At 45.5% G+C, this 24418-nt stretch overlaps 1 protein-coding gene across 5 annotated transcripts in view; it reads left to right on the forward strand.

Moving 5' to 3' along the window:
* SIK3 (SIK family kinase 3) overlaps nt 1–24418 on the forward strand; it is a 245508-nt gene that overhangs the window by 200471 nt on the left and 20619 nt on the right. For 3 of the 5 annotated variants that reach the window (XM_081799398.1, XM_081799400.1, XM_081799403.1), the window contains 9 exons: nt 11820–11938; nt 12487–12597; nt 12835–12978; nt 13422–13499; nt 13626–13735; nt 15531–15684; nt 15948–16103; nt 19254–19324; nt 21592–21735. In XM_081799398.1, the coding sequence (XP_081655524.1) occupies nt 11820–11938; nt 12487–12597; nt 12835–12978; nt 13422–13499; nt 13626–13735; nt 15531–15684; nt 15948–16103; nt 19254–19324; nt 21592–21735 (1087 nt within the window). The remainder of the gene's footprint in view (nt 1–11819; nt 11939–12486; nt 12598–12834; nt 12979–13421; nt 13500–13625; nt 13736–15530; nt 15685–15947; nt 16104–19253; nt 19325–21591; nt 21736–24418) is intronic. The other 2 variants (XM_081799399.1, XM_081799401.1) reach the window with 1 other exon arrangement.

A 24418-nucleotide genomic window follows, 5' to 3' on the forward strand; every position in this document is an offset into this window, starting at 1 on the left:
TTCCTGCACTGCTGGAGATAGGGCGGCTGAAGAGCAAGATCCTTTCTTTTCTCGGGCTGTTGTCACAGACTTGAGTGAGTTGATCATTTTTCTGCCGAAAGGATTTAGATGCTCCAGCAGAGCTGCTGTTCTCTAAATTAGCACTTGGGAGGCCAAGTGGGTAAGGCCGCACCATCTAGCTGCTTCGAGCGCCGTTGAATTCCAGAATATCTGCAGCTGTGTGGGCCCATGCTATACAGATGGACACATTTAGTTCAAGAATTCTAAGCGTCTCTTTATTGTCAGTAATGTGTGGAATGAAGTGTCCTCACAACTAGTGGGTATTTCTGTGCCTGGTCTCGTGTGTTTGATACAGGCGTCCTTCCATGGGCATCCTGAGATCTGCTAAAGACCTGCTGCAGACCAAGTTGGAAGACAGTGGCACAAATTTACAAGAGGATTTATTCAAGGCTGAACGATTTTGAACCACATAGTTTTATGATTAGGTGTGTGACTTCCCCTCTTGCCTGGAATAGAAGCCCCTTTATATCAGAACTGTGTTCTGTACATCATCATCTCCCATAAAACCTGACAGTACTTGCTATGCTGTAAACATTCAGTAAATATTTCTTTTTTTTTTTTTAAAGATTTTATTTATTTGACAGAGAGAGTCACAGTGAGAGAGGGAACACAAGCAGGGGGAGTGGGAGAGGGAGAAGCAGGCTTCCCGCCGAGCAGGGAGCCCGATGTGGGGCTCAATCCCAGGACCCTGGGATCATGACCTGAGCCGAAGGCAGACGCTTAACGACTGAGCCACCCAGGCGCCCCTCAGTAAATATTTCTTAGTGAAAAACTGAATTATCACCACTTACCTCTAGAATCTTATGTCAGACTCTTGGGTTTTATTATTAAACAGGTAATTCACTGATGATCCCAATTATTCACTGGTTTTATGGGTTTTTGTTATATGGGTTATTATGTGAATGACCAGGTCACGGGACTTCTAGTTTTAAAAAGGTTTTGATCTATTATGGATTTGGCTTTCTATGTCTCAAGTGAAATAAGTTTGGTCTAGACCAGCGTTTTTGGATTAAAATTCTGAGAGCATCCTGGAGAGTGGTTAGGTAAAAACCTGGAACCTAAATTACAGAAGAATTGAAAGTTGAAACTTGCTGGGTTTTGAGCTGTTATGGACAATGAGACCTCGCCTGACCACACGTGTTGTCAGGTGCTTTCTCTGACTCCCCCTCCCACTGAAGGAAGCCAGCAACTTAAATTTGTTGAGCACCAAACTCATTAACTACTAGGATATTTTTTAAAACCTTCAGAAGCCTACTTCTTAAAGCCTTGTTTGTCTTATTCACCAATTATACTATCTGCTAGTGAATATTGTAAAGATCAGTCATTCATTTAATACTGAAGGAAAATTAATTTATAGTGGAAAAACTGCTGTGACAGTGAGTGCAGAGAGATCTCTTGTGGACGATATTTTTGAGTCCTTATTGATCAGACTTTATTGTGCCTTAATTAATTGTAATACTGCATAAGCATTTTATCACTGGGAACACAAGACCCAGGCTTCCATAATGCTCCTGATGGAGACCGCTGTGCGGCTCCTGCCAGAGAGCTTGTACTTCGAAGCAGGCAGCTCTGCCCGGACTGGCTTACTCATCAAGAACCACACAACATCTTGCTTGGCTAAAAGCACTTAGCATAGAGGGGATGGGACAGGAAATTAAAGTAGCTCACCCACCAGCGTCCATATACCTAGGGGCTCAGCATCCTAAAAGCAGTTCTCTAATACATTTTGGGGCATAGTCTTCCACTAGCGGGAAACCCGCGTAGCACTTTCGTGTTAGTGAATGAAGAAATCACAGGGGAGGGCGCCTGGGTGGCTCAGTTGGTTAAGCGACTGCCTTCGGCTCAGGTCATGATCCTGGAGTCCCTGGATCGAGTCCCACATCGGGCTCCCTGCTCGGCAGGGAGTCTGCTTCTCCCTCTGACCCTCCCCCCTCTCATGTGCTCTCTCTCATTCTCTCTCTCTCAAATAAATAAATAAATAAAATCTTTAAAAAAAAAAAAAAAGAAATCACAGGGGATGTCAGGAAAGGGACAGGATCACGCAGAGCTCCTCTGATTTTACCTAACATAGTGGGGAACCATGGGGAAGTACCAGTACTTACTGCCTTATTCATTATTGCCCCTTGCAAGCAGACTGTCTCCAAGCTTACGGCAGCCCTATGGAGGAAAATAGAGAGAGGGAGAAAGTTCTAAGTGGAAGGACTCCAGAGATTTGGATAATACTTAACATTCATTGAACACTTTCTATGGACCAGACACTGTTGCATTAACTTGTTTTATATGTAGAACCACCCTAGAAGTAGGCGACTCTCTTTATTTGATAGACAAGATAATCAAGGCATGGTAAGATGGAGTGATGGACCCCAAATCCTACAGCTAGGAAGTGGCAGAGCCGAGATTTGAACACTAGCCTTCTGGCTTCAGAAGCCACCTGTCTTTGCTCGTATTTTAATTCTCAAGAAATATGTATCTGCCAAGGTATTCCAAGTATCAAGAGAGTCCTAGAGTACATACCTTTGTCCATCTACATCAGTTATGTATTGGAAAAAGAGTATCAACTACTCTATATTGGACCCTGGAGTGAAACTAAACCAGAATTTTGTTCTGCTCTAAGGATTGATATTAGGACTTACAAAACCATACTTGAATAGGGCAGTACAGGCAACAATGTAATTTTTAAGCAACGTGAACTTCAAATTGGACAGCTTCTACTAGTAGAACACCGTGGCCTGCTGGGGGCTCTTCCTGGTGGGGCCCGGAGGTCAGCGTCAGCCTCCCAGCCTTTAAGCCCGCATCCCCTGATCTCCGAATCTTAAATCCGAAGCATCACAGCCACCCAGGAAAACTAGAAAATAAGGAACATTCAAGAAGTAGTTGTTACTTTTCTAATAAATGGAGAGAGATGGCCACTTGTTTTCTCCTCAGTCCATCTAAGACTGATAAACTGCTAAAACGAAAGAGAAAAGTCTCTCAGCCTAAGTTTATTCATTCTCCATGAGAAGCTTTTCTCACCAGCCCCGTCTTTATTTGCTCAGTTGTGCCAAGCCACCTTCCCTTGGCCTCTGTGTTCAGCCACAGAAAGTGTCTCACAGGGTTTAGTTATAAGGCACTTGATTTTTATTCCAGAACAGTCTGATAATAATTCGCAGCACTGTTGGGATTTGTACTTAAATCAAGAACTCTCCCATTTCCTTGTCTGATCTCTTACTGTCGGACCATCCTTCTAGGAATTCTACTGAATGGTTCAGTACTGGGACTCCCAGTTTTCTTTCCCCTAAAGAATTGAAAGCAGATGAGTTCAAAATAAGATTTTCTTTTTTCTCAGTGCCGTTCTGACACAGGAGTTGCTGATCTCAGCTGAGTCAAATCTTATTACAGCCAACACTATTGTAGATTAAGTTCCATTATAGTTAATTCCGAGATTATGTATTTTCTTTGGTTGTGTAAAACTGTGGTATTGACTAGTACTTTAAATAAACCCCCTTAACTAACTTGCGAGTTGGAAATGTGTATATATTTCTGTGTGACAGTAACATCAAAATTAGGTTTATAGAGTGTAAGTCTTCCAATCCCTACAGCATCATTGTTCCAGGAAGATCCAATATAACAAAAAACCTCTGTATTTTGTGTGATTGTATTTAACATTTATGCCATCTCTGAATGCATCTGTAGGTCTTAGCACATTCAGTGTACGTTATTTATACATAGAAATGTCTTGTTTCAAGACCATTTGTCTACTTCATTTAGATTTTAAAATAGTCACTATATAAAGTAGGTTTGACCTTAGCTGACAGCTGACAATGACACGGTTTCCTTGGGCGTATTAAAAACCGTCATTTCTGGGGCTGAGTTTACAGGCAGAGTGAGGGTCCCTTAACTCTGGCCAGCTTCTTACCAAAAGAGGAGATCTTGGCAATAACCCCTCTGATGTGTTTTTGATTGACTTTTTAATTCTTTCTATAGGATCATGATGTTGCAAGAGAGTCACACTATTTTAGCCATGATTATGACAGGACGAGGACATGATGGCAGATTATATTTTCTTTTCATTAAGAAGAACAGCATGTTTGGTGCCTGGTTTTCCTTTTTGGGAAAAGGCAGACAGCATTAAAGAGGAGCTGTGAATCCAGAACATATATGGCAAGGGCACAGACTCTTATGGGCCCCAGTCCGCTCTATCCAGAGGTTGTCATTGCAGACCATTCATCTGTCATCTGCTCTCATAGTATGCTCTCCCCCAGACTGCTACCTGAGCTAGGCAAGGTGATTTGGGATAAGAGAATCTGGCAGTATATCCCATAGTATCCTGGTTCTGAAAAGTGTAAAACTTTAGTGCCATTTAAATTGGAAAAAAAAAAAATTATAAGGTTATTTGTTTTCCAGGAAGCAGACGTTTTAGATTTTAATAGCCAATTTATTTTTGTTTCCTTTCTGAAGGATTTTGAGAGAAATAGAGCCCTCTTTGAAATTTGAATTGCTCTGCGGAATTAAACATTATTAAGAAGTTTGTTAAAATGATTGAAAAAAAACCAACTCTTTGGAATTACCTTTGAACGCACCTGGTATTGACTGGAATGTATTCATGTGACACCAGACCATACCCTTCTTCCAGGCACCTGCAAGGAACAAGAATTTCCTGAGTAATTGTGTCTTCCTTGCATTCTTCCCGTGCCTCCTGGCACACAGATGTCTTCTGTTTCCCCAGCTCAAAGCAGTTTTATGTGGTCAGAAAAAATCTATGACTTAATTTCTTTCAGACCACTCCTCTGCCCACAGAGCCGAAAATGATTGCTTTGCCATGTCCCATCCTTTGGCATCACATGAAGGGCTTAAGGGACCATTGGCATTCCCTCCATCATAGGATCATCCTGAAGATGCTGATGATTCAGTTCCCCAGATTTCTGCCCACCCCTTCTCCTGGTCTGTGGCGCCTTGATGGAGGAAGCCTGTTGTTTCTGGCCATCAGTCTCCATCAGCACCAACAACCTGGGTGTGTCAACTGGGTTCGCTCTTCGTTGGTGCATTTAATACATACCCCGATGTCCTTGCCTTCTCAATTCCTCGCAATCCAACTTACCATCCCCCTTAACATTGTGTTTGGCTAGTTCACAGCCTGCTTTTTTCTGAACTTGGCTTGTAGGCGGCTCTAGTGTGACAGAGCCTGTGAAGAGTACCTGGCATTCGATCGTCAGAAAAGGAAAATTGATTTGATTTGCCTTTTTAAAGATACGCTAGCTACTAAGTAAACTATCCAGAATTAATTATTTTAGGTGCCCTGTGGGTTACGAACTCTGACTTTGGAGTCAGACTGACCAGAATTTGTGTCCTGGCTCTGCCTCTTATTTTCAGGTCAAATTTCTTAACTTCTCTGATTTTTAATTTCTTTATCTTTAAAATGGGTATGATGGTATTAGAGGTTGGTGTGTGAATTAAATGCTTAATTAAAGCGGTTAGCACTCTGCCTAGCATATAAATGCTCAATAAATGTTAGTAATTATTATTGAGTAATATTTTTGAAGGAATTGCTCTATTAATCTTTCATACCCTCCTTCCTTATGTTTTTTATTCTTTTCTCTCTCACTCTCACTCTGTTAACATGCTAAAGATATATGATTAATACTTTCAATCAAATCCACAGGGTTTATGGGGAAGGCTTATCTGCTAAGAGTTTTGGTTTGTTGTAACATAATCTTGACGCTAAGGCTTTGCCCATATTGCAGATATCTATGGCTCCCCAAGTGGTAATCTTGATTTACAGATTATTCTATATTCTGCCTCAGACAAGATCAGTGAGTAAGTGATCCTGTGTGAGGCAAAGAACTCTAAAGCTACAAGGGAAGGCCCTGGAAACCATCTGGTCTGGGATTTTGCCCCCAAACCCTGCCACCTCTGTCTTCTGTAAAAGGATAGTTGTCTGCTTTTTCTGGTTGGAAGCCTGGAGAAGGCCTGTTCTCTTGTGGATTCTTGGGACCTGCTGAGGAAATGTGTTCGAAGGAGCTGTAGCAGGCATGCAGTCTAGTACTTCTCTCCTCAGCCTTCTGGAGGGCTGTTAGCCTGTGCGGTGTTGTGGTGGGCACCGGGGTACGCAGCTCAGGCAGATAGACGCAGGCTCCGTCCTTACGGGATTCTCGGTCTTCCTGACGTAATGCTGGGAGCCCTTCTAGTGACGTCTCAGATGCCAGCCTCTGATTCAGCGCATCTAGTGATAATAAGTATGCTCTTTCCCAGGACAGATCATTCCCGTTTCAGTTACATGGTTTTCAGAGCTGGACAGGACCAAGGAGTTCATCCTTTCTAGGATAGTTGTTTCTGGACTTTGCAAGTGAACTCTTACTCAGAACAGTCATCTATAAAATGGATAAAATTAGCTGTGCCGCAGATGGGGCTGTGCCCACTGGACAGCCCCTCTCGCTTCCCTAAGGGGCCCCTCCTCAGATCCCTAAGACCCTGGCCCAGGAATTTGGATCACCTGTAACAATTAGAGAGACTTGTCCTACATTGAACTTGTGACTTCCTAATCATCTCAGATTCAGGCCCCTGGAACAGCATAGTATAAATCCACTTGGTTTTCTTTTTAAAAACCCTTCCGATACTTGAAGAACACCAAGTGTGCCCCTTGCTGCTGACCTACATACACCTTCTCGTCTCCAAGATAAATCAGCCTCCTGGCCTTTCACCTGTCTTCAGGGGCCATGTTCTCAAACTTTGAGTCCGGAAATTCTTTCTAAAGTTACTCATTTCTTCTTCTGGCCTGGAAGCTGGAGACAGAACTTCTATCAACTACTTTTGGTGAATTTGAAGTTGGTTTTTAATTCCCCTTGCTCACCCTTTACTTCCCCCACCCCCTGCCCCCCAACCCAGACGAGATACTCTGAACCTCTTAGAGAAAAACTGTTTATCATCAAGTTTCAAAAAGAAAAAAGTTGTTAAAGGCCTGGCCCTCTTAGCTGGAATGACATGGGCAATCTCCTTGTCATTCCCATTTTAGGGCCTGGCCTGACACAGCCGTCTCTCCATGGATCCTTCCCAACGCCTTTCAGTGCCGCAGGGCAGGGCCCGAGAGCATCCTCTAGTTAGCGAGCTGGTAGCAGATCGAGTTTCAGGGCCCCGGGCGATGTGCACTGCCGAGACCGCCTGGCGTCCCCTGCGTCTTGTGCGGGGCAGATGAAAGAGGCGGCTGCAGGCACTGCTGGGTGCTCTGGCACGCCCACACATAGCAGCCTGTTCCTGCAGACGCTAGCCGAGGGCGGGGACGAGGGACGGGCCGTTGGTGACATGAGAATAGAGGACTTGGCAGCTGGAAAAGTTGATGCGTGTACCCTTTCATTGGAGGCCCTTGCTTCCTTCCACTCGTTTTAATTGACTGCCCCGTGGTTGCTTGTGGTATGAGGTTGGGAGCATCGATTACCTTTGTTCTCACCCTCTCTCCGTATTTTATGTAGACCGGTGTGTTCCCATCGAGCCTGAATTTAATTTCACGAGCTATGTAGGACACTTAGGAAGTATGAGTTGATGATAATATCTGGCTTTCTGCATTTTGTCATATTTTACCATCTGTGCAACACATGGAAAGTGTGAGATTTCTGTTTCTTTGCATGAGAGATATTATGGAGGGCATAGGCATACAAGATAAAAACTCGTCTCCTCAGGATCATCACTGCCACCAGGAGGCCTTAACCTGGGACCTATAGCCATCGGGGGAATCGATGGCACGATTCGAGGGCTCCTTGAACAGACTGAAGTTACATGCAAATTTTTGTGTATAAATTCTTGTTTGCATTTTTCTGGAGAGTTTTCAAGGCGTGTGAAACCAAATCATGATTAAGGATGACTGAATAAAGATTTCAAGATCCTGAAATTGAACTAGCTATATCTTCTAAGCAAGGCTTACTATATTAGTGTTCATTTCTTTCGGTTTTAAGGAAATTGCCTTGAAAATCCTGTTTTAAAACAAGCCTATAACTGAACGTCATTCTGCCTTGGTCATCTGATTGAGGACTGACGTGGTTACCTTTTATGCACTGCATGCTGTGTGGGAACTGAAAGAAGACAGAAGGGCGCCATCTAGAGGCCTGAACAAAAATCTCACCACTTTCCCATCAGGCCCAGGCCTCCTCCCTACCTGGGGGTCTTCAGTTGTAGTAACTCTTTTTTTTTTTTTAAAGGGGCGCCTGATTGGCTTAGTCATTAAGCATCTGCCTTCGGCTCAGGTCATGATCCCAGGGTCCTGGGATCGAGTCCCACATCGGGCTCCCTGCTCAGTGGGAAGCCTGCTTCTCCCTCCCCCACTCCCCCTGCTTGTGTTCCCTCTCTCGCTGTCTCTCTCTCTGTCAAATAAATAAATAAAATCTTTAAAAAAAAATAAATAAAGTAGGCTCCATGTGCCAGCGTGGAACCCAACATTGGGGCTTGAACTCATGACCCTGAGATCAAGACCTGAGCTGAGACCAAGAGTTGGACGCTTAACCGACTGAGCCACCCAGGCACCCCAGTTGTAGTAACTTTTTTAAAATTAGGAACATTTTTTTCCTCTCAAGTAACTGCAGATCACAAAGGTGTGTGTCAAAGATATTTATAATCTATACAAATGCTCCAGGTGTGGGGTGTAGCCTGGCTACTTTGGAAACATAATTTTAATAAAAGTATAATGTTGTAGATGGCATTTACTCTTTCATAGGCATATAGGTTTTAGGATCTACACTGCATTTGAATATACTTTTAATTATAAATTATAGCAAGAACAAATTGATGCCTGCTATAAAATCATGTTGATATAGGGACTTTTCTTTTTGTATTTTCTTTTAAAGCAAGAACAAATTTAGAATTGAGTACATTGTCTTAATTACTCTTTGTTTTCTTTTTAATATGGTGATTTAGAATGGTGTTTGCCACATGGTGCAGAAACGGTGGGGTTGCAGAGTTGAATTCACTCTGGAAAAATAGATCAAACAGGATTTATATCCACATGAAGATGTATCACGGGTGGTTAGAAGCCTGTCTCTGTAGCCCCAGCCCTGCCATTACTTCGCAGTGTCGAGCACGTTCACTTGTTTCTTCTTTTATACAGGAGGCTAATAATAGAAGCTAATTTAGGGTTGTTGAGAGGAGTAAATGAAATAAAGTTGTTAAGCACAGTGCCTTGGACATAAAAAGTCTTTTAAAATTAGCACTGATTGGTTACTACTGTCCTCACTGGCCAGTCTTATTTTCAGGACCAATGTCATGAAATGGAAACCGTTTTAAAACCTGTATCTTACAGAGAATTCTATAGTGTTTTTTAAAATACCTTTTTTTTTAATTGAAACATAATTGGCATACATCACTGTAGTGGTCACAGGTGGACAACACGGTGATTCAGCATTTACACTTACGGCGTGATCGCCGCGAGGATCTCGCTACCATCTCTCTGTGGCTGGGTGAGGTTATGCTATCCTCACCTGTATTCCCAGTGCTGTACATTGCTTCTTCACTTCTTTATAACTGGAAATGTGTGCCTTTTAGTCCCCTTCCCCAACTCACTCGCCCCCTCACCCTGCTCCCCAGAATTTTACAGTTTTAAAAAGCATTTCACAAACACAATCTCGTTTGACTAGAGTTTCAATAAATATTGATTCATATACTCAATAGCTATTGATTGAGCGCCAGTTAGGTATAATCACCGTCTCTGGTATTGAAGGTTTGGTACCAGAAACATAGGTAAGAAAGACACGGGCCTTACATTGTGGCGAGGGAGCTGGACAATAAAGAAGTAAACCAGATAGCTTCAAAAGAAGTCGTTTGCATGGAGAAAATTCATGTGGTGGCATAGAGGGTGACCGGAGGCCCACTTGAGAGGGACGAGGTGGCAGGGAAGAGCTTTCTGAGGAAGTGGCATTTAAGTCTTCTCCTGAGTGACAAGGAGTCAGCCATGTGAGGTCCGAGGAAGCAGTGAGTGGAAAGGCCGCTGGTGGAAATGTGCTAGACACGTGCACAGTCCAGAGAGGATGCTGGTGCCTCCGGGGCTCCATGAGCCAGGAGGAGTGTGGCAGGAGGCGAGGCCAGGGGCAGAGATGTGGGCCTGGGGGACGGGGACGTCGGACTTCATTCTCTAGGTTGTGGGAAGAGACTGGAGAGTTGTAGGCAAGGTGGTGCTAACTCAGATTTATGTTTTAGAAATATGCCCTTTGCTTCTCTATGGAAAACAAGTTGTAAAGGAGCAAGGGTGGACATGGAAAGACCGGCCAGGAGACTTTTGCAGTAGTCTAGGCCAGGGATGCTGGTGGCTTGGATGAAGAGGCTAAATTACTGGCTAGGAGTTCGGATCCTGCCCACAGCTCTGCGCAGTCCACAGGCAGCCTAGCGCGTGGTTAAGGGCAGCAGCTGAAGCATCAGACTGTCGTCGGGTTTGAGACCTGACTTCTATGAGATCTTGGACACATTTCTTGATTTCTCTGTGCCTCTTTTTTACCATCTCTGAAATGGCAGTGATGATGGGACCTTCCTGCTAGGATTGCCGTGAGGTGTAGATGAAAGAAGAGTAGTTGTTAAGTGCTCCAGAGAGTGTCCGTTAGTGCTGCTCGCTCTTGTCTTCGCTGCCACCACCAAACACAAGGACTCCTCCCTCATCATCCTCTACCCCCAGTTTACACTTGAGAAAACTTAGAGAGTGGTTTTGAATTCGGAATATAGGGTTCTTGATTGTGAATCCATTGTACGTTCTGTAACATAATATCTAGTATGAACCGTCAAAGAAAAATACTGATCTGAATGTCTGTAGCTCAAGAGCCCAGTTGTATGCACCTGTGAATGTTTTTTTTTTTTGATTTTTTTTTAAATTTATTTATTTGAGAGAGAGAATGAGAGAGAGAGAGCAGGAGAGGGGGGAGGGTCAGAGCGAGAAGCAGACTCCTCGCCGAGCAGGGAGCCCGATGCGGGACTCGATCCCGGGACTCCAGGATCATGACCTGAGCCGAAGGCAGTCGCTTAACCAACTGAGCCACCCAGGCGCCCACACCTGTGAATGTTTAAATACACATTGAGAAAATGACAAATAAGGCCAGCAGCGGAGTCCCAGTGTGTAGGAAGGAGTATCCAGAGCCTCTCTCCCCCACAGCTTGGACCACTGGAAATTTAAATTCTGAGGTTTGAAGAGAGCTCTGGACACCAAGCCAGAAGCATTAGTAGGCACGTAGTAATACATATAGGAAGGTAGAACTGAATGTTTTGAGGACCTTGTAAGATATTGAATCTCTTTAAGGGACATTCAGTTTTTGTTTTTTTTTTTAAGATATATTCATTTTAGAGAGAGAGTGAGCACATGTGGGAGGGGCAGGGAGAGGGAGAGAATCTCAAGCAGAGTCCGCGCTGAGCCTGGAGCCTGACGTGGGGCTCCATCCCACCACCCTCAGATCAGGACCTGAGTCAAAACCAAGAGTCAGATGCTTAACTGACTGCACCACCCAGGTGCCCCCAGAGGACATTCAGTTCTTTATTAATTGCATTGAATGGGGCCGTACATAATATAAATAAGTGAGACCCAGGGATTATCCCTAAACTGTCTGGTCAGACTTTTAATGAAGGTATTAACCCAACTTTTCTTCGCCTCTTCCTGCCTTTGCCCGTTCCCTTGTGGAGTAAGCAGTGATATAGGTAAGGAGCAAGCAAGGGAAATGAGAGGCAAGGAGCCGAAGAGTCCATCTACTTGCCTTGCCTCCAGTTCCTCAGCCGCACCGGTGCCCCCCTCGCTGAGACTGAAGGCGGCCCCTTTGTGTCTGTTGCAGAGTGTGAGCACCTGATCCGCCACATGCTGGTGTTAGACCCGAACAAGCGCCTCTCAATGGAGCAGATCTGCAAGCACAAGTGGATGAAGCTGGGGGACGCGGATCCCAACTTTGACCGGGTGAGCTGAGTTCTGCTTGCCTCTGGGAACTCCACTCAGAGCTCTCTCTTTTGCATGAGATTGTAATTAGGCCGCGACTTGCAAAGGGCGGGTGCTGGGAGCAAACTGTGATGTGTTACTGAAGCAGCAAGGGAAGCAAGCAGGAGGGAATTTTAAAGCCGCTTGAGTTGTTGGAGAGTAGTGATACCAGTTGCCTACCACTTGCCCCCAAATCATAGTCCCTCCTTGGCTTTTGAAACCGTATAGCCCACATTCCTGCCGCTAATCGACCACGGGGATAGCTCTTTCCTCTTGTCTTTGTGTGTTCAGTTCAGTGGCTTCTGCATCATAGCTTTATTTAAACCATTTTGGCCATCCCAAAGGACCTCAGCAAAACAGGGATCTTGTCTGCCTACAGCTGAGTACCTAGAACTTTCTTGCTTAGGCTTTGTCTGAGGCCAAAAATATCCCAAGCTAGGGGCATGGAACAGCTAGTTCCTTATAGACCATCTGCCATCACGACATGGTTAACTGGGGCTTTGATAGCTTGCCTCTTTTTAATGTCACAGTTAATAGCTGAATGCCAGCAGCTGAAGGAAGAAAGACAGATAGACCCCCTGAATGAGGACGTCCTCTTGGCCATGGAGGACATGGGACTGGACAAAGAGCGGACGCTACAGGTATCCCTAAAGGCGTGGAGGACAAAGCGAGGGGTAGCCGTATTCCCTCTGTCCTGCCTTTTCCACTCTTTTCTCCTTCCTGAGAACTTTCCCTTTTCTCCCTGTTCTTCTTCCTCCGCCCCTCTCTGAGCCTTGACAAGAAGGTGCTTTGGTCTTCTAATGTACTGTTGAGAGGGTTTTGTTATTGACATGCCGTTTCACCAGGGTTTTTTACTCTTTTCCCTTCTCCCTTGGTAGTCGTTAAGATCAGATGCCTATGATCACTATAGTGCAATCTACAGCCTGCTGTGTGATCGACATAAGAGACACAAAACCCTGCGTGTTGGAGCACCTCCTAGCATGCCCCGAACCATGGCCTTTCAAGCACCAGTCAATGTCCAGGTGGGCAATAACTCCAGTGACCTGAATCGGGACAAGTAACACAGGGGAGGGAGGGGATGGTTAGCCAGCGCTCACTAACTCACTCCAGGAGAGTTTCCTGTTCTTCCTTACCTCCGTCCCCTCCTATCTGTCACCTCTTCCTTTGTCAGAGGTCAAGCAGAGGTCAGAACCTTTTTCTTTGACAGAGAGGATGGAAGGGTATTCCAGTACTCAGGATGGGCAACAAGAGTTGCTTTTTTTTTTTTTTTTTAAAGAAACAGCCAATCATTGATAGAGACTGTTTTCCCTAAAGAATGCTTCCTTGTTGTAGCTTCTAAGGGCAGAGGAACCAAAGACTCAGAGGTAGAAACATAGACTTTAGCAACCAAGAATCCTTTGAAAGACCATCATTATTTCCATCTAGCATGTAAGATAAGAATGTATACGTATGTGCTACTTTCTAGGCGGAGCAGGCTGGTACCACTATGAACATCAGCGTTCCCCAGGTGCAGCTGATCAACCCAGAGAACCAGATCGTGGAGGCAAGTAGTGACCTCGGACAGCTGTCAGCCGAAACCACTTTCTTCCCCATATCTTTGCTTCCTTTCCTGGCTTCTCATTTCGAACTCCTCTTTATTTCTAATTGGATTGTATTTCCTTTACCTCAGCCGGACGGGACAGTGAACTTGGACAGTGATGAGGGTGAGGAGCCCTCCCCTGAAGCACTGGTCCGCTATTTGTCCATGCGGAGGCACACAGTGGGCGTGGCTGACCCACGGTGAGTATCTGGCCGACAGCCCTGATTAATTCCATGGCAGAGAATTCCCACCTGACTTTGAGTTCCTACCATGGCTCATTTTCCCTACTTCGTTATACCTCCTAGATGAGATCGAATCTCATCTGGTTTTTTTTTTTTTTTAAAGATTTTATTTATTTATTTGAAAGAGAGAGAATGAGAGCACATGAGAGGGGGGAGGGTCAGAGGGAGAAGCAGACTCCCCGCCGAGCAGGGAGCCCGATGCGGGGCTCGATCCCGGGACTCCAGGATCATGACCTGAGCCGAAGGCAGTCGCTCAACCGACTGAGCCACCCAGGCGCCCAATGAAACTTTATTTATTTATTTTTTTTAAAAGATTTTATTTATTTATTTGAGAGAGAGAGAGCACACGAGAGGGGGGAGGGTCAGAGGGAGAAGCAGACTCCCCGCCGAGCAGGGAGCCCGATGCGGGACTCGATCCAGGGACTCCAGGATCATGACCTGAGCCGAAGGCAGTCGCTTAACCAACTGAGCCACCCAGGCGCCCCTCATCTGTTTTTTTTTAACCCAGTTCAGGGTCCCGGGTAGATCAGACTTGATGTGACCAAAGTATTACAGAGCTGTCCCTGGTGGATGGTGGGCCGATAGCCACCATGGTGTCCATTAATCACGATACTTTGGTGAACAGCGTGGTAGTATCTTGGCTCACAAAAACTGAGATCTTCTGATCTAAGTCACATAAAAGGACCCCCTTAAAATTCATCCACGTTTGACAGCTTTTAGAGATATTGTTTACTACATGTTCTAATGCAAGATTCATCTAGGAAGGGAGGACAAATGATATGGTGTAATTTATGTAAGTTAAAAATTAAGCGAGCAAGAATCCAAAAACATACCAAGTAAGTACCAGTTTCCCACAGCGTTTTCCCAAAACAGTCCTGCAGTATGCTCTCTGATGCCCTCACATGGGGAAATGTACCGAAGGCTGGCAGTCTGTTTTTGTTCTACATTTGAAGACTTTCAACATTAAAAATAGCCTTACCTCTTCTCTGAATATTTCCTTTACTGTGCTGGGAAGAGAAGGTTATGGCAAGCGTTCTCTTGAGAATTCAGTTAGGGGCGAAACTGGTGTTCTTATAAATACCTTTTTTCTCTGAGTGATTTCCAAAAAAGCCTCCCGAGGCCTGCTGATTGTTTGCTTTACATTTCTCATTCTCGGCCTACGATCAAACAGGCAATAGGGGAACATTCTGGCTTCAAAGACCATGTCAGCTGCAAAGGGGTGGAGTCCTGTGTCAACTCTGTTCGTGGAAAGATCTCTTATTTTAATGTGTGCTGTAAACCTTACTGTTAGGACGCAACAGCCCTGCACATCCACCACTTATCTGTCCCATCAACACCGACAGGAATAATTGCATTCTTTCCCTGGTGAATCAGTTGCTACTTCGGGCGGCCATTGTTTTAGTGGATGGTCTGTGTCCTCTAGAAGCTTGCTGTTCACCTCCAGGCTTTGAAAACCTGAACTGGAGTGGTGCCAGGATTTCCTCTTGGCTCAGAGCTGTTGGTTTTACATGAGTGGTCAACGAAGAATAGCAAACCCCAGTCCCAAATGGTAAAATGGCAGAGAACCACATTCCATACACTAGACTTCTACTTGCTTTGGGGTCTTAGAAGTACAAATTCAGGAGGAAGGTAAAAAAGTAAAACAACAACAATAAAACTTGTGCCGAACTTAGCAGTTTCATCAGTTTGGGGTTATGAGCACTTTGGAGTGAGACTATTAACCAAACTTCTCTGTCATCCCGTTTCCTATCAGCACGGAAGTTCTGGAAGATCTGCAGAAGCTCCTGCCTGGCTTTCCTGGAGTCAACCCGCAGGCTCCATTCCTGCAGGTGGCCCCTAACATGAACTTCATGCACAACCTGTTGCCCATGCAAAATTTGCAACCGACTGGGCAGCTTGAGTACAAGGTACCTGGATGTGGGAGAGGGCTTGCCCCCAGAGAAACACATTTGAGCTTTCTTCGAGAGACTTTGAGGGACCTTGCCCAGGATTTAAGGGTATATCCTTATAGAGAAGGATGATGTCTCTTGCACAGCAGCTTGGGTGAGAGGGAAGATCAGTCTCGACATACTTAAAGGATCCTTTAGTTTCCGTAGCTTAGAGGGCTGCTCTTTTCTCCCTCCTCCTTCCCCGCCTCACCACCCCGTCCTGCCCGCTGTACTTGTGACAGGAGCAGTCCCTCTTACAGCCGCCCACCCTACAGCTGCTGAATGGAATGGGCCCCCTCGGCCGGAGGGCATCCGATGGAGGAGCCAACATCCAGCTACATGCCCAGCAGCTGCTGAAGCGCCCACGGGGACCCTCCCCACTTGTCACCATGACACCAGTGAGTAGCGGCCCAGGGCCCAGCCTACTTTCTCAGAGGCTTTTGATAAAGAAGCTGTGGGCCTAGGGCTGGGAACCCAGATCACCCACCTAAATGTCTGAATTTCCTCTTCCTCTAAGCTTACCAGGCGCAGCGTATTCCCATTTTCTTCAGGCTTGTAGAATTTTCCAGACTTAATTTTTGGCTAACTTCTTTACTTAATCAAACAATTGCCACTCTGAAGTCCGCTCCTGAAGAGGATCATCCTCAGTGGGCCACTTCCCAGCTCTGCTGCTGGGTGCCGCCACAGCCCTGTGGCCCAGAGGTGGGGTCCCCGTGGCCCTCTCACGGTAACTCCTCCCCGCCTGAGGGCAGTGGTGCCTAGCTGTTTTCTCTAGAACGAACTGCTCTTCACAGACCCTTTCTCCTTTGATGAACACTACTTTGCATTTTTGGTACAACCTCGCTCACTCAATTACTTGGCTTTCGTAAGCTCTAACCTAGTCAGTCAGTGTCTCTCAATCCCATCTTTTTTACATACATATATAATGGTCACATTCAGAGATTCTTTTGCTCTGCTGGGTTCTGTTTATTTCCGGTTATTTTCTTGCCATAGGTAAACCAATTCATTCATTCATTCGTTTGTTCCTTCTTCACTGTCACAGGACCATACAGTTGGGTGCTAATCATACCCACAGCCCTTCCTGGGTGTTTTTAGAGCAGCGCTTCTCAACGTACCTCTGGTGGAGGACCTTTATCCCCCTTCACTCCATCGTGGGATTAATACTTTTGTAAAATACAACAAAAGTGAATTATTAGAGAGAGAAAAATTTTAAAACATACAAAATACAAGGCTAAATTTTCAGCAGACAAAATTACCCCGTTAAATTGCTATAAAAGTTTCTAAAAGCTTACTCTTTATTTCTCTACTAACCTTATCATGGATTTGGTAACAGAACAGTTTGCGGACTGATACGGGTCCACCATGGGCCCCGCTTTCAGTAACAGGCCTGTCGGGAAAAGGAAAGGATCGTATTCATAGTTCTTGGCCTCACTGAGCTTATCATATTGGGAAGACAGGATCAACATATGTGCGGTGTTGGAATAATAGTAAAGGACCACGTGTGAGTAAGCAAGCGCCATAGTGTGTACCGTGGCCTAGGTGGTGGCAAGAGGCGTTCAGGGAAGGACCAGATCGATGCAGGTTATGAAGGATCAGGAACAGCTTTGTGGGAGGTGGAGTGACCTCCTCTGTCCACTGTGACCGTTTTCGCCAAGGTCACTAACAAGCTTTTGTTGATAAATCCAGTGGACGTTTTTGATCTTTTGGGCCTTCCAACTGTATCAGTCACTGTTGACCATTTTTTTTCTCTTTGAAATACTGTCTTCTTTTGGCTTCTGTGACACCATATTCTCATTTTCTTCCCGCCTCTCCTTTTAAGGTTCCATTTCTGCTTGTTTTTTGAAGTTGGTGAAACCCCAGTTTTATCTTAGGCCCTGTTTCCATCTCATTTTACATACGCTCTCTGGCTGATCCTTGTCTGCTCCCATAATTTCTGTTACCAAATGATTCTCCAGCCCAGATCCCTCTTTTCTTTTGAGTTCTCCACTTCGTATAGATGACCGCCTACCGCATAGATTTAGTTGGTTATCCTACTAGTACTTGACATGTCCTCAAGTTTGAATTTGACATATCCTCAAATGACTGAAGGTAACCTATTTCTCCTCCTGGGTGACAGTGATGGGCATGTCGTCCTCCTGGTCACACAAGCTAGGAATGTGGGATTTCTCTTTAACTCTTCCCTCCCCCTCATCCCCATATCAAGTCAGTTATCCAGCACCTTCCTTCTGTCCCCTCCCCCTGCTCCTTCCTTTCATCACTGTCATCCTTTGCCAAGACTAACACAGGGGCCTCCTCACTAGCCTCCTTACCTCCAGTCTTTTCTCCTCATCCCCGCCACCAGCCCTTTCTACACTGCAACTCAAGCAAGCTAGCTTTCTAGAGTATAAATCTTGTAACGTACTATCCCTGCCGAAAAATCCTTGTGATTCACCGCTGCTCTTCCTCAAAATATACTACTTAATGTGGCATTCAGAGCCATCTGTAACTGGCCACTCTGTCCCTCTCCTGCCTCATCTGTCGCCACGTCCTGCCTAACCCTGCTCACTCCAGTCTCGTGGAACTGTAGTAAGGGATCCAGACAGCCTAGCATTTAAACAGTGGGATTATTCCCAAAGTTTTCGTTTTATAATGATCTTCCATTTTTAAAAAAGCTCTTTCATAATAATCAAAGTATGACAGTTTTTGCTCTAGTCCCTGAGGCATGGTGATTATGTGAGCCACCAGGCTGTGAGGAGCTATGAAGGATGCACAGCCTTCGAAAGTGCTCATGTAGATGAGGAGAGTCACGATAATGCATGCATTGTGGTGGTTCTCGTTTCACATATGTGTTTTGGTGGGTAATAGCTATTTTAAAGCATTGAATTGCAACTACACGATTATATGTTATGTACCAAAATGTACTTTTAAAAAACCATGATGCTTTTTTGGCACAAGCGACATCTAAACGCTGGTGATAACATTAATATGAAACAACAGGCCAGTTCCTAGAAGTTCCAGGTAAACAAGCTTCTGCTATATTTTCAGGTCCCCAGACACCAGCAGGCCTTCTCTTTTCTGTCAGCCTAGAAACCCCAGAGGCTTGTAAGCCTTCTCCTCTATGCGTGGCCAGCTCCTGTTTACCCTTCAGGTTTCAGGTGAAGTGTCCCATCCTCCAGGATGCTTTCCTCGATTCTCAAGGGCCCCAGTAGAGGATCAGGTCATGCCATTCTGTAATTGCCTGCTTCCTTGGCTCTGTCCTCCACTAGACTGTAAAATGAGGGCAAGACCTATGTTAATTCCTATATCATCCTGGAACATGGTAGGCACTCAGCTCTTTGTTGGATGAGTGAACAAAGATGAATCAGAGGAAGAAATGCAAATTAAAATCACCTGAGCGAGGTAAAAGTGGAAAGCTAGAAAGGCATATGAAAGTTCCGTATAACCCAGGGGCCCTAGAAAAGTTTTGTAAATAAAATGAACCGAAAGGCCTGTCCCCATCCCCGTTTCTGGAACAGGCGGTATTCCGGAAGAAGCACCACCTTGAGCTTTTCCTTCCTGTCTCCCTGCAGGCAGTGCCGGCGGTTACCCCTGTGGACGAGGAGAGCTCGGATGGGGAGCCAGATCAGGAAGCTGTGCAGAGGTAATGTGACATCTGGCGGTGCTTGCAGAACGTCCTTGGGCAGGCTCCCCTGCAACCAACGAAAGGTCACCTCTGCCCAAGGAGGTGGCACAGTGCAGCTTCAACATTTGTGTGGTCTCTTTGCTCAAGCCAGATGGCGTGTTCCCACATGGAAGTAACAGAAGACTACCCAGAAAATGTCATTTCTGTAAGCGCCATTGGAAGTCCCCTAAGTGACAGCAATAACCATAAGAACTTTTTCTCTCCTCCCTCCTTCCTTACTTGCCCCCCTGCCTTCATATTGCAACTCTGATAGTATTCACAAGGCGCAAAGCCTGCTCCTACCTGCCAAGAACTGTTTACTGAAAAGGAATTGGAGATTTGGGATGACAGTGATCCTAGCTAGTCTGGCCATGGACCTCTGGCATGGACTCTTCCTTTCCAGGAGAATGAATACCTCTTGTACTGTGTGCTGTATGCTTCTTCCATCCCCTTGTACCAACAAAGAGATAATGAAAAAAAGAATATGGGATTCGGGCCAGGGACAGATGCAAATATCTATTGTTGGCAGAACCTTGTTGAGAGATGCCTAATTCACAGAAAACGGCAGTGACCATCAGGCATGCTGTGCTGTTCGTTTTACCTCAGTCCCATTAGCCGTGGTCCGCAGCTCCATGCATGCCCCCTTGTGGGAGTCGTCTTTCTTATTTTCCGGGGAGGGGGGGTTTGACCAGAATCCAGCATGTATTTTCCCAGAAATACAGGTGTTCTTCAAAATTATATGTTTTTCCCTTGAGGGAAGTTGAAATAAAATGGTTTTCACGGGCTCCTGGGGAAACTTTGGGTGTCTTTATCAAATGGGTATTCAACCACTCATGGCTCACCCTTTGGCAAGTTTACGTACCACTAATTGCTGTATAGTCCGTTAACTGGTTTTAGCCGAAAGAGGCAAAGTGGTTAAGAACGAAGCAGGAGCACTTTTTCAGAACCTGACAGTGGCTGGCCAGTACTCTCTTCTTTACCCACCGTAGCTCTGTCTGGGGGCTACTATTCAAAAAGAAGCTGGCCCCGTTTGGAAAGAAGAGTGGAGAACAAGGTGGTGGCCGGTGGGCCAGCTCCTCCTACAGTTTAGCCAATAGAAGAAAAATCGTCGTAACCTTTTTTTTTTCCCCTCTTGATGCTATTGTCTCTATAGTTTGCTGATAATAGGGTATATGATGTTGCAAATGGGCCCCTGCTGGTGCCATGAAAAAAAAATTAGGAAACTTACTGCCTTTGTCCCTTCATTATACAGTAGCGTTTCACTTTATCTTCTTTGTCTTGGACTTCCCTTCCTCCAGCTCCACCTTCTTTCTTCTTTAGACCAACATTTAAAGGGTAAAGTGCCCATCAGTCCTGACGTCATGGAGAGAGAGGGATGATGCTTCTTTTATGCATGCCCGAGAAGAGCACAGTGACCGAGGAAGCCATCAGCTAGATGGAGGGGGACCCATGGCTTATTTTTGGTATTAACTAAGTAGTGGATCCGATAGATCTTTAGAACGAAAGTCATCAGCTTGTCAACTCCTTAGCTTTGAAACTTCTGTTTTCTTGCCTTGCCTTCCCCCCGCTCCGCCCCGCCAAAAAAAAAAAAACAATTCTGAATATTTCATGCAGTTTCGTTTCTTCATCCTCTAGAGAATGTGGTTCCCTTGGGACAACATCAGTTTTTCTTCTCTGATGATTGACTTACAATCATGGGGCATGAGAGGAGGGGTAGTTTTGGAAATCACTCATCCTCAAAGGGAAGCATCTGTTTGCTGTGACTTGTAAATGAGGACAATCTCAAGACCTGAGGGGGCCGTTGGGATCTAGAGACGTACTTGGAGTCCTTCTGAATATCTGTCTCTCTTGGCTCATCTCTAGGAATAATACTTAGGGCTCATTTCCTCTGACTTGTATTTTGGAAATTTGGAGGGACAAGAAGAATAACAAGTGGAAAATAAATCCTTCTATCGAATGGAACGAAGGAAGGAAAATCGGTCTTCTTTGTGAGCTACATCTGTTTTCTCTCTTCTCTTAGTGTCTACTCTTAGGTTCGAAATTCAGCCACTTGAGTGGTAAGCCAGCTTTTCTTGGCCAGCTGACCATATTTCACTTTCATCCAGCCAGGGGTCTGTTTGCCATGGAGCCCTTTTTGCTCTGGCACTATTTCATTCTGAGTGCTTTGGATTAACTTCTAATGCTTCTTGCAGAGGAATATTCCTGTCTGTCTTTTTTACTATGAAATGTGCTCCTGCTTGTTGCAGGTACTTGGCAAATAGGTCCAAAAGACATACACTGGCCATGACCAACCCTACAGCTGAGATCCCACCGGACCTACAACGGCAGCTAGGACAGCAACCTTTCCGTTCCCGGGTCTGGCCCCCTCACCTGGTACCTGATCAGCATCGGTGAGTAGCCACATGAGCTATGTGAGCTCCTTGAGGCTCATCGGGCAGGCACCCTTCTTGCTAATCTTACAGTGATGGTGACGAGCATCGAGGCTTTAAGTAGCATCCTGAGCTTACATCTTCTCAGCTCCTTGCACTAAGCAGTGCACAGGGCCGTGTGAGATTCTTCTTTCCCATTACCTCGTAGACATGTTTACGGTCTGCAGTTCATTCTCGTGATTCTAGGTGTTGACTCATAGATGAAATTGAACTTGAAACCTGCGAGGAAGTGAAGTTCTCAGAGGACAGCTGGACATGGGAGAATCTGTAGCCTTATCGGTAGACTTGACCGTTCATAACCCATCACCTTCAAAAGAATGAGCATGTCTTACCATGTTACCACTGAACAGTGAGCTTGGACATGGAGGAAGGTACATCCCTTTGTGAATGGTAGAGCAGAGGTACTGCATTCTCTTGAGGGTTGTGCTCAAGAAGTCATTCTTGCATATTCTGATGGCTGAAATCTTTTACTAGGTCTCTCTTACATTTGTAATTCATCCTCTTGAAGAAATAACAAGCTTAACCTTCTTCCTGGCCAAGAAAACTTCTTAAAACCGAATATCCAAGTAAGCCTGGAAGCACAGGGGCGTGACACTTGGCTAGATTAAGAAGGTGATTGCCTTCTGTGAATACTTCGATGACTAAAACCCTTGGCTGTGTCCCCTCTAAAGCTGTCCCTAAGCTCGTGGGCCACACTTTCCAGGCCACCACCAACTGCTGAGCTTATTTTATTTCAGTCTTGCTGGGAGGACAATGAAAGCAGTCTTACTTGAGAAAGTTGAAAAGCAGTCAGGTTCTAAGGAAATGAAATTTATAAATGTGTTGTTATGAAATCTCATAACCAGCTCACACTGGCAAGCTTGACACAATGTTTTTATTGTGGTGAGTTACCCATCGGGCGTCCTTATAATCAGCAGAGACCGTGGACTCTGCGCAGACGGAGTCTGAATTAGCGCCCTGTTGGCACTCTTGGAAGAAGGGAGATAAGCTATCAGAGACGACTGTGAATAACAGTCAGAATGGTCTGGTCGGAGTAGCAGGAATGACGGCTCTCCAACAAAAACTCCGGCACAGAAGGACAGTATTTTCCTAAGGAAAATCTCTCCAGATCTACACTGTGAGGGCACTGCAAGAGAAGGGACTTGGGGTGATGGTTGGAGAGGTGCCCTCCCACAACCTCCCCCCCCAAGTCCCCTCCCCCCCCCCCGGCTTAAATTTTCCATGATTTCTCAACAACGCTGAGCTCACCACTGTTAGCCAATAGAACCTTTATTTCTTTTTTCTCCCTGTCTCTGTCTTCCCTGCCTCCACAGCCTGACAGTTGTTGAGACTTTGTCAGGGTCTGTTGTCCAGCCGAAGTCCCTCGGGTATGCTTGTTTCATCATCCGTGTTCCTCAGGAGACCCTCCTGTCGGGGGAAACGTGGAGATCGGCGCCTCTCCACAGCCTCTCTCATGGGTCTTCTACCCTGTGTCCGTGTGTCTAGTGAGGAAGGCTACGTCGGCCACAGCTCCCTGTGTGTGTGGTTGCCGCCCCGCCTACAGTCACCGTCCAGACCTTGCCTGCTGGAAATGTGTCCACCGTCTGTGTTCGTGTGAACACTCGTGGTGGAGTGTTTCAAGGGTTTCCTGTGGCCAAGCCAGTTTGAACTGGAATGAATACTTGATGAGTGGCAGACTGTGCAAGGTGGGGCGTTTATGCAAACTCAGCCATTCTTGGTGGGATTCCTGTAAAAACACGGCAGCACGAGAGACTGAAGGTAGTCTGCAGAGGACAAGAGCGCCTTTGCAGGGCCAGAAAACACTGGAAATGGGTGGCCTAGACAGATTATTGAGTTCCTCTCACTTTCCAGAGGAAATGATTCAAGAATAGCATATATACATCTATTTTTCTGGGGTGTAATTCATGAAATCCAACACGGAGACGGAAGAGGGCTCTGATCAACCGTTTCGATCCTGGAAATGTGTAATTTTAAAAGCTAAAAAAAAAAAAAAAAAGCGTGATTTTAAAAAGTGAACACAGGATGGATTTTATCTAGGTGGGGAACCAAGTTCCTATTTGAAAAGTGTAGTGGGAACGTCAGCCTGATATGGGGCTGTCCTGAGTTTGAACATGATTGCAAATAAGAATAAAACACAATGGATCCTGTGAGTGCTTCTGAAATGAGCAACTCCATCAGAACTCTTTCTCTGAAGTTCCTGTGCCCGACTGACCAGGGTCAGTCTCTGCACAACCCGAGCTTCTGGAAAAGTCACAAAATACCCGGGCCTGGGAGAGCGGCTCTGAGGGGGGAGGGTGGGTTTTGTGCAGACAGGCTGAATGAACCCCTTGCAGAACACAGCTTTCTGAGTGAATCAGAAATGGGTCCATTATCAGAAAATATCGAAAGCATAAGGGTCGAATGTTAGGAGAAAATAGTATCTGCTGTCTTTGACTCCAGACCCCTTAAGTAGAAACATAGGAAGTACGGAGGAAGTGCTCCCTAGGGCGGCTTTCGTGATCCCCATTTCTGGAGAGTGTCTGCCAAAACCATGCGTCTTCTGTGTTACGCATGTGTGTTTGTGCTCATTTCATCAGCGCACCACTGTGTCGAGCTTCCGGTAGAGCCTGAAACCGAAGTCATCATTAGCAAAGTGAGGGTAAAG

Source organism: Leptonychotes weddellii, chromosome 11 (assembly GCF_054177405.1).
Source record: "Leptonychotes weddellii isolate Sample4059 chromosome 11, ASM5417740v2, whole genome shotgun sequence".
NCBI lineage: Eukaryota > Metazoa > Chordata > Mammalia > Carnivora > Phocidae > Leptonychotes > Leptonychotes weddellii.